At 34.0% G+C, this 10,620-nt stretch overlaps 1 protein-coding gene and 2 long non-coding RNA genes across 5 annotated transcripts in view; 1 reads left to right on the forward strand and 2 right to left on the reverse strand.

The window, feature by feature from the left end:
• The window catches only part of LOC111743500, a 105,712-nt gene extending 102,352 nt beyond the window's left edge, over nucleotides 1-3,360 (reverse strand). The window contains exon 1 of the long non-coding RNA XR_002781733.1: nucleotides 3,222-3,360. This is a non-coding gene — a long non-coding RNA (uncharacterized LOC111743500). The remainder of the gene's footprint in view (nucleotides 1-3,221) is intronic.
• Nucleotides 3,361-3,459: 99 nt separating this feature from the next.
• Nucleotides 3,460-10,620, forward strand: part of DEPDC1 (DEP domain containing 1) — an 18,917-nt gene continuing 11,756 nt past the window's right edge. Inside the window, exons 1-5 of one of the 3 annotated variants that reach the window (XM_023533918.1) lie at nucleotides 3,460-3,643; nucleotides 5,266-5,531; nucleotides 8,092-8,248; nucleotides 8,681-8,799; nucleotides 9,230-9,360. In XM_023533918.1, coding sequence (XP_023389686.1) covers nucleotides 3,506-3,643; nucleotides 5,266-5,531; nucleotides 8,092-8,248; nucleotides 8,681-8,799; nucleotides 9,230-9,360 — 811 coding nt within the window. In that variant the 5' untranslated portion in view covers nucleotides 3,460-3,505. The remainder of the gene's footprint in view (nucleotides 3,644-5,265; nucleotides 5,532-8,091; nucleotides 8,249-8,680; nucleotides 8,800-9,229; nucleotides 9,361-10,620) is intronic. The other 2 variants (XM_011365718.2, XM_011365719.2) reach the window with 2 other exon arrangements.
• Nucleotides 3,656-5,223, reverse strand: LOC111743501. The gene is made up of 3 exons (XR_002781734.1): nucleotides 4,140-5,223; nucleotides 3,859-4,054; nucleotides 3,656-3,763 (listed from the first exon to the last, which is right to left on the reverse strand). It is a non-coding gene; the product is annotated as an uncharacterized LOC111743501 (long non-coding RNA).

The raw sequence follows: 10,620 nt of genomic DNA on the forward strand, positions 1-10,620 counted from the left end.
TTTAGTTGAAAATGCAAGATGACCTGCTAATCAGGTATTATTGTGATTCTGGCACAAGTTCCTTTCATATTCTAACTTTGTAAAAAGTATATTTCGAGATTTTTTTCCTTCTACTTATGGTATCTGCCAGATATTTTGTAGTCCCTAGCCTCACCTGTGTGCCTACCTAATTCCAAAACCTTCCTATAGGAGCTGGAAGGACTTTCATAAAATATGGAAGATTGAACATTTTCATTGGCTTAAACCCAACACAATAACTGCATCCAGGGGAACTTAATGTTCTTTTTAGCTTAAGGTAATCCAGGTCCACCACCAGAGCTGGCAGTAGTGTATCTCCCTGAACTTATGGACCATGTATGAAAGGAGTGAAATGCTTAAGAAAAATCTGAGTACTATAAGGCAGGTAAGGGAAAGGAATGCTATGTAATCAATCAATAAATGTCCACTAGACAAGGAAATAATGTTCCTTGCTCTATAAATTTCCTTCAAGGCAAACCGTCATATATAGACTTCATACAGTCTTTTCTCATGGAAAAGTTCACAAATTGACCCCTCATCTGTAAATCCCCTTCTACCAATGTTACTGTCATTCCGAGTTAACCAGATTTCCCATGTACATACTATGCTATAGTTACAGAGCAGTTCACCAAAGGATTTTTTTCTGATTTGAGAATTCATATATACATACATAAATATCCATGTCTTAGAAGAGTATAATTGTACAGTTAAAGACAAATTGATTTTTAATGAATAACCTTTTATTGAAAAACATAAAAATCACACTAAATAGGGGCAAACTCAGACATTTGACAGCTATATATAACAATAACATTTTCCATATGCAATGACTATAATTCATTAATAAATTTTGCTCTCTACAGGACAGTATAAGCCCTAAGCAGAGTTAAACAAGAATAAAGAATGGGCATTAAAGTTCAAAGAAAAGTAGAAGTCTATGAAATGACATATGCTATAAAGACTAGAATTTCCTACAGCCTCCTCCCTGTTTAGAAGCTAGAAACACAGCAATGAAAAAACTAGCAGTTTGTCTTCAGAGACTCAGGCTCCTCCATTCTTAAGAAAGAACCCTCCCAAAAATTGTTTGAGGAACCCAAGGAATCAGGATTTTAACAAGTATCACGGGTGATTCTAATACAGGTCGTTTATAACTGATGTAGGGGAATGAGGAAAAGATACTAAAGTAATTCCTGAAAACTTAATGAGAGAAATAAACTATGAAATTGATAAACAGTTACTAAGAGCAGAGATATGCAAAGTTACTAAAACCTGAATACTCACATTTCACAAAACTCTGACTTAGATATTTTCTTTTCTAAAAAAACTCAATGTGAAGACGAATGATGCAGAGTGAGTCCCCAGACAATATGGAAGCACCTGAAAGAGTCTCAGAGGCTTTCTCAAGATATGACGCCAACATCTTGTTGAATACTTTCATAGAACTTCTCTAACCACACTTTATGAAAAGTTTAGATTTACTTTCATTGTTACCCTTTAAAATGTTTCTGATGATACTTTATAATTTTAAATTAATTTTGTGCTACAGATAATAGCCCTGTCAGGTTATGTCTTGGAAAGATAGGTAATACTAAGCTATGACTACTCATATGAAAGTCTGTAAATGAGATAATTTTCAACTAGGGAGCTGGGCAAAAATACAAAATAAATTCTGGCTTCCACATTCTCATCTCCATTTTATTCTTAAGGGAAATGGGAAGCAAAAGAAAAGAAAACCCTAAGACAGACAATGTGTCATAAAGCTGGGTAAGAGTTAAAACTATTTGGTAACATCTATCACTGTACTTCTTTTCCTTAACTCAAATGCAAAATTAAAATCATTGTTGGTGTTTATTAAGTGCTTTATCTATTGATCTTGATCAGAAAATAGATATATCTCCATCTAAATCATCTTAAGTTCAACAGCTAAGGTAAACTACTCTGCGAGGGACCAAAATATTGCCACCCTAAAATATGCCTTTGATATTGATTTAAGCTGGTAATTAAAAAACGAAAGACTTAGAAAGAACCTTTGACCTTCCCCCTCTTACTTGCTTAAAGGAATTCAGGTAGGAAATCCTACTTAAAGGAAGGGAACATCATTTTAGCATCATAACATAAACTAAATATGGTGGATCGGGAGAAATCTGGCAAAGCCTGTTTGTTGAAATTGGCCCAGGAAGAATTCACATGTTTGCTCTTTCTCATCTACCTGTAAATTGCCTGCTTTACCTTTGAAATCCCAGACCCCTGCCTTTGTCCAAAATGGCACATAAGCCTCAACTGCCCGATGTCTCCATGGGTCTCATGTTCTTATGGCACCCAAGCATATATATCTGTAATAAATTTTGGACATTTTCTCCTGTTAATCTGTCTCATATAAATTTAGCCCAGCTAAAACATAGAAGGTGGAAGGAAAACTAATTTCATGCCCCACCCTGCAGACAACTATAACACTCTTTCCTAGAACATTTTCTCTTACCTCTCCTTTTCACTAAATCATAACCTCTCAAACTGCTACTTAATTTCCAAATTAATTCTTCCACAGCTTCATATCACTCAAATAGCCTTTCGATCTTCTGTACTAAGGGACTCTTAGCATCAAATAGTTTCAAACTGGTGATAGAGAATTTGTCACGATTATTAAGTTTGAGCTCTGCTAACAGGACCTAAGACTTTGGGCAAGTCTCTTCAGAGCTTGGAACTTAATTTTTGTCATTGGAAAAAAATGAGATTTCTTGTCATTTGAAAAACTGCAGATTTCTAAATTCCCATAAGTGTATAATTATGATTTAAACATAACCAGGATTCTTATAAAGATATGGTATATTGGCAAGTTTTACGGAACCTTTCCCAAGCCTCTTACTGTGTGTACATATGGAAATCTACTAGTGCTTCATTTTACTACCAAATTTAGGGGAGTTTAACCTACATTTTTGCACTGGGGAGAACCAAATTATGGCACCCTCTAAAATGTACGAGTGACAGCACTGCAACAAACACCAAGGAAGCTTTATAAAAGCAAAACCAGGGGCTTTGTCAGGCGAAAGGTACGCCCCAGGGATGCTTTGTTCTACATGCTAACCACTGTTAAAGATCCTTTAGGGCCAGGCAAAAACGGCTTGGGTCTTTTTCTTTTCAAATTTCATATTCCCTTAACCAAAAGCTGAGCTCGAACAATCAAGTCTGGGACTAAACAGTCTCACCCATTCTGAGTATGGAAACTTGACTCCGCCTCGCCAACGACCGCAAGAGGGAGAAGCAGCTCCAGGGAAGCCGGGCGAGGCCGGGAACTTGTCTCACCAGCCCGGCCCCGGCGCAGACCTGCTGGTGCCAGCCACCAGCGCCACGAGCCACTGAGGATAGGCTCCACCGCCCACGCCGACTGCAGCTGGGCCCGCGGCGTGTCACGTGACTCGACGGCGTAGCCAATCAGCGCCGCCTCTGTGGTATTCAAATCGGCGGCGGGGGCCGACAGTTGTGCAGAGTTATGCGGACATCTAAACAGAGGTCAGAGTGTAACTTTCCGCCGCCATGCACAGCACCGGACGCTGACAGGCCTCCAGGCCCGGTGGGCAGAATGGAGACTCGGAGTGTGCCTCCTGGGCCTTATCGGGCCACTAAGCTGGTAAGACAGCGCAGAACGACGAGGCTAGCCAGCCGGGGTGATGGCCGCCACCACTTTTACGTGAGAACGTTCGTAGTTTTACCTTGGGCGGAGGGATGGATCCCAGATCCTCTTGGTTCCCTGAAAAGGATATTGAAAGGAATTAACCGGGACCCTTGCGGAAGGAGTCTGTCCCTCGCCTTTGCTCCGGGCGCCCCGCGAAGGTTACATCATACTCATTCCTTGTTAGGCAGCTCCTGTTCTGCGTTTTGTCGGCGTCCCCTGTAACTCCACAGAACATCCCGAGTTTAGCCGCACCTATGCCGGATCTTCTACACCCATCAGTATTCGAAAAGAATTTAGAATCAGTTCCAGTGCTTTGTAGGATCAGATTGGGGCAAACGCGAATGTGACAGCTTCGTTTGGCTGGCCCTGCAGAATTTAATGTAGGATGGACCAACCGAATGCCACTTAAGTAACAGCTATTTCAAAACTAAACCCAGAATATTTGAGATACCTATCAGGAACCACTGTTGGTAGTCACTGGTTTTGTACTTGTATACAGTGTCTCCTGCATTTAGATCTCCATCCTAGAGGAGCCTGTGCCACCGGTCATGTGACATTAGGAGAGCCACTTAACTTCTGTGAGCCTCAGTTTCCACATTGGTAAAATAGGCCTGATAATACATGTCCATCCTAAGAGATTTTCCGAGAGAGTACTGTATGTGAAAATGTTATAATTGGTAGAATATAAAATACCTTATCCTCTGGATAAATTGCCACTCAATATATTTCTTAAATAAGTTAATATACGAAATGTGGTGGTGTGGGAAGAAAATGATACAGTTGTTGTGTTTTCGTACCTTAAATTTTGCGTTGTGATGTTGGGGCTACATAGGTCAGGTAGGTGGTAACATAAGTAGCAGTGGCTTAGCTGGAGTTAATTTACCTCATTTGTTCTATGTTCACTATTGGAGTCTTCACATAAGAGATACTATAGTAAATGTATAAATGATTTTAATATTAAAGGTATTTTACCAGTGAAACTACTGCCAGCCATAAGTTTTATTTGGCCAGCATAGTAGTTACTAGTGCAGGTTCTAGAGTCAATCAAATCTGTGTTTGAAGGGTTCATCACTTAGCTGTGCAACCTTGGTCAAATTATTAAATCTCTCAGTGCTTCATATTCCTCATCTAAAAATGGGATAACAGTACTGATTCACAGAATTGCGAGAATTAAAGTTTAATCATGAATGTAAAGCATAATGTCTGACATAAATGCTAACAGCATATTAATATTAATTGAGATTTAAAGAAACAGGAATAAATGCTTTCTCTCTTGAGGACTACAGGCAGTTTCATTGCAGTTCTTCATTATTCCTAGGTTTCCTAAAGAAGCCAATCACCCAATTAAGTGCTTTTAGTCAACAACTTTTACATAGAATTATTATTACAGTAGTAGAATTAATCAAAATAAATTAGTATATCAGTTTTTCTATAGCACAAGTAAAATGAATGGTTTCTTCATGAGTTTTTATGATGTAATCATATGTGAATGAATTTTGTCTAATTTATTGCAAATCAGTAAAAGATTTTATGTTCGTTCTTTAATTTTTTTTTAAATAATTTCTTTCTTTTTGCAGTGGAATGAAGTTACCACATCTTTTCGAGCAGGAATGCCTCTAAGAAAACATAGGCAACACTTTAAAAAATATGGCAATTGTTTTACAGCAGGAGAAGCAGTAGATTGGCTTTATGACCTATTAAGAAATAATAGCAATTTTGGTCCTGAAGTTACAAGGCAACAGACTATCCAACTATTGAGAAAATTTCTTAAGAATCATGTAATTGAAGATATCAAAGGCAGATGGGGATCAGAAAATCTTGATGACAACAGTCAGCTATTCAGGTAATGAACAAAGAACTAACTGCACAACTGAATTACTTAACGATAAATTTTAATTCCACTTCTATTATACTTTTACTAAAACAGCAGTTTCTTCAGAAGTAATGTTTTTGTAGAGAACTGTACTACTTTTAGTCCAATTAAAACCTATTAGAAGTTAAAGTTAATAGCTACACAATTCAAACTTATAAATGTTAGGTAGTACATGTCATAAAATAAGGAATTAGGAGGAAAGCGATATTATTCCTTCTGCATATTCTGAAAACTGTAACATTTCAAAGACAGATCATTATTAAACTTTAGTTTCATAGATTCAAGAATTACAAGACAAATTTTCACGGATCTTTGCCTTCAAGTAACATATAATCTTATATAATCTAAGAATACTCATGATAAGATAAATACCAAACTTTATATAATAAATAACAGATGAAATATACCACAGGTTAAAGAGACTATTAAGTACTTATGTACCAGAGGCCCTGCTTTATGATTTACATGCTCTTATTTAATCCCTAGAGTAGCAATGCAGGGTAGGTATTAGCTCCTTTTTACAGATAAGGAAGCTGAGACCATGCTTCAACAAATCATGTTCACTGTCTGTAATCTGCTCTTCTACTTTGAAACACTATACTCATTTGTCAGACTCTATTGCAGCCTCCTCTGTGAAGCCTTTCTGAATCCCTCCGGCCACATAATTGCTTTTTCTCTCATGCACGCAGGGTTCTTTGTTTTATTTCCATTAAGTTTGGTCTTTAGATTCTAATATCTATGCTTTTTTTCTCAGAATTAGTACTTTTCAAATGAAATGTCTTAGAAATTGATTCTTGCCTATGTTATCACAGATGATTTACGCTATATAAGTAAACCAAAACAAGCATATGTATATTTCATTTTGTATAACACTCTAGAAATTTTCCTCTTAACTACTCCTTAGTCACCTTCGTTGGCTCCTTTGCTGCTGCTCAGCCTTTAGTTGTTATGGTCCTCAAGGTCCTCCTACACTTGTCTTCATTTCACCTCTTTCCATGGGTAATCTCATGCTATGTCTTCACCTACTTTTCTTATGACTTTCAAACCTCCAATCCAAATATCTCTCCTGAGCTTTAGACTCAATTTTTGCCTGTTAGACAGACACTTCTAATATATAGCATATAAATAATCAATATCATCTCTTAACCTAAATTTTGTCTTTTTATATCCATATCTGAATGAATGGCACTATCTTCCCTGTAGTTGCCTTGATTCTTTCCCATTCTCCTCCCCTTTAAATATGATTTAATTAAACCATTTCTATTGTTAGTTGCTTCAGTAGTTCTCTGATCTTTTTGTTAGACCATTGTTCTCTCTTAACCTGGAATTCTGCATAACTCTTCAACTAGTTCCTCTGCCTCTAGTCTTTAATAACAATAAATAAAGTATAAAGTACTTAAAAATAAAGTTTACCAAAAATGTGTAAGACCTTACTAGAGAAACTTTTAAATTATATTAAAGATAATTGGAGAGGATATCTTGTTCATGGATAAGAAGATTTAGTATCATAAATAAGTCACTGCTTCCCAAATTGACAAATTCTGTACATTATCATTCAAAAGCACTATATAATTTTTGTAGGATTTGACAAACAGATTCTGAAGTTTATATAGTAATGTAAAGGTCCAAGATAATTTTGAAGAACAAAGAGAATTGCCTTAACTGATATATGTATGGGCTTAAATTAAAACAAGTACTGAGAATACAAACCCATACAGATATGGGAACTTGGTATAACTTATATATGGATTACACACTTATATATGAAAATAAAATTTTTATGAGAGAATATAAGAAAATATTTTTAGGATAGTAGAATGAGAAAGAATTCCCGAAGTCACTAAAAACATGCATAAATTTAATGTATGATAAAAGATACCACAAAGTGAAAAAACACATAACCACATTATTTTTGTTTATTTATTAAAAGTATAAAACATAAACAATAAAGATTAGTGATTTCCCCTAGGAAGAGAAAAAGAAATAGAATAAGCAAAGAATTTCTCACATTTAAAAAAAAAGATAATGAAGTCTTTGATAAAATGTTAATTGTATTGGCTAATGGTTACATACATAGATGTTTTGTATTTTCTGTACTTTTTTGTATCTTTGAAATAATTTATATTAAAATGAAAGGAATATAATCAAAAAAAGTAGCAGAGACCAAGTTCTGGGAATTAGAACAATCACAGTCAAACAAAGAGCAAATAATATACACAAATCAGATAACTCATAAAAGAAATTGAGAAAATATAACATTCTAGAACCTTTTTGTATGTAAGTGATTTCTCTGCAGCAGATTTGATTCTAATAATAACACAATTATCCAGAAATAAAATATGCACAGCATACTAAAGAAAGCAGGAAACTTAAAATTTTTAACAAGTTTAATGGGAAAATCAATTTATGTAGAATTTTCATTCTTTGGTAAATAAATAATAAATCCACTTTTTTGGGTGATTTTTAAGATAGACACTAAAAGTTTGTTTCTGATTTCACATTATTTAACTGCATATTATTCTTAAACCAGATTTCCTGCAAATTCACCACTCAAAACCCTTCCACGAAGGCACCCAGAACTGAGAAAAAACAGCGTAGAGAACTTTTCCAAAGATAAAGACAGTATTTTTAAATTACGAAACTTATCTCGTAGAACTCTTAAAACACATGGATTACAATTATCTCAGGTAAAATATCTTTTTTACTAATCACTAGTTTAAATATAATTACCATGTGCTTAAAAATAGAATCATGAAAAGTAAACGATTTGTTAATATTTGAAGCCAATGCTTGAAATCTCTTAACTCACTTTATATTCTAAAAATATATGTATAAATTTGTTTGGAACTCATATAAACAATAATAAAAATGGTAATGAGACATACTTGAAACAGTAACAATATAAGGATATTTTATTTTTAGAGTGATTTGAGGGTAGTAGGGGCAGGTGCAAAACCAAAAGCTTTATTACAATATGTTACATTATTTCTTCATATGACACCTTATAGCTCCACAATGGACTGATAGTAATAGAATTACTAAATATTAAAAATGGTGTCAATTCAATATTTCCTTAATTTGAACATAATATATTAAACCAAAGTAATTCTTTTTTTCAGGAAAATATAGAACACATGAACTGTGAAATAATCAATGAAGATCAAGAAAACTCTATTGGTAATAGAGAAATAAGCCAGAAAGATGTTGAAGAAGTTTGGAGATATATTATTCTGATCTAGTAAGCTAAAACTAAGCTATAACCAAGTTCCGGAGATGTTTAGAATGTTAATTTGACATTTTCAGCAAGATATACAAGTGAAAAAATAAAAAAAAGATTTGTTGCCAAAGCTTAAAATTTAATCTGTATATGTTTTTTAGTAAGTGTCCTTGCTATAGTTCTAGTACAGTAGAAATAGAATGTTTTCAGTGTGATTTGCCTTTTTTTGAATCAAAGTTGTAGCTATAGTTTGAGGTCTATATTGGAATCCTTCAAAAGTTATTTAGATAAATATATTTGAAAATGAATACTAAATATAAGCCTTCAAAGTTTGGTGTCAGAAAAAAAATATTCTGAGGGCTTTGTTTGTTTGCCAATCAAACTCTCATTTATATTCTATTCCACTTATTTTATGGGGAAAAAAAAAGTTTGTATTCTTTCTTCTATTTAGCCTGCAAACCACTTTAGGTGTGTCATCTTTAGAAGAAGTCATAAATCCAAAACAAGTAATTCCTCAATATATAATGTACAACATGACCAATACAAGTAAACGTGGAGTAGTTATACTTCAAGACAAATCAGGTTGGTATCAATAAAAGAAGCTGAAATCTTTTTAAACTTGCTAACAAATTTTGTAACTATTGTGGGAATATGTAGAGACCACAGTGTAGAAAGCAGAATATTTTAATCGGGAGGACATCAAGGAGATTGTTGTTTTATCATAGGTGCTTTAGCAATCACAGTGGAATAATTTTTACGTAAATATTATACATACTATTAGCTCGTAAGATAGAGTCTCGATATTTTAAAAAATGGCACAGTTAAACATCTAAATATAATTAAAGCTATTGATTAACCACATTTTATTGAAGACCTATAATGTGCCAGTCATTGCGCTAAAGATTTAGTGATGAACAAGAAAAAAGGAAATGGTCCATCCCTTCATGGAGCTTATACAAGTAGTTATATATAAATTTAAAGGAGTCAAGACATAGATAAAACCAAAGTAACAATAAAATAACCTCAAACTCTCACAACCAGTATTCTAAAGATCACTGGCTTGATATATTTATATAATATATTGATATCAGATATAAGATAGGGAAATCAGAAATAATTCAAGCCAGATGTATTAGAAAACTTAGATTATAAAAAAATGTATCAATCTCAAAATGTTGAGTCATTTTTTTTGTAATCAGTTTCTGTCTGTAGAATTAATTGACATGTATTACTTTCAATTTCTTTGTGTGGGCAAGAACTTTGAGGTTTTAATTGTAGGAACAAATAGTAAATGTCAAAACTTAAGAGTTATGTTGTATACACTTTGTATATGTTGTATAATGGTTTTATGCCATTTCTATTTTTCATTACCTAAAATAATTAACAATATATGCTCTCATCCAAGCTTTCTATTCTTTATAACCATAAACTTTTCAGGTCAAATATATGTGTGATTTTTGTGTTTGTATCAAAATAATAGATTTTATGCAATATAGAGGTAATTATTTGAAGCAAGCTTCATTGTGAAAGTACCCTATATTTAAATATAGCTTGTTTCAATCAGCTTTCACTCAAATCAGTAATACTCCAATAGCATAGATCTAGTCAGAACAGAAATGAGGATAAAGAAAAGATGGTGGTAGTAGATAAAGATAAATGTTAATTTATTTCCAAACTATCCCCCCCCAAAATAATTCATCTTTGATTTAGCAGTGCTAATTGTTTTATGTATTGTCATAAGAGTCAGACTCAAGATCTTTATAGCTTTTTAAACTTGTATCTTAAACTATTGCCTTGGCCCTATGTCTTATAAACATGTAATGATACACGTATATAACATAT

This window comes from Pteropus vampyrus, unplaced genomic scaffold, assembly GCF_000151845.1.
Source record: "Pteropus vampyrus isolate Shadow unplaced genomic scaffold, Pvam_2.0 Scaffold115, whole genome shotgun sequence".
Lineage (NCBI taxonomy): Eukaryota > Metazoa > Chordata > Mammalia > Chiroptera > Pteropodidae > Pteropus > Pteropus vampyrus.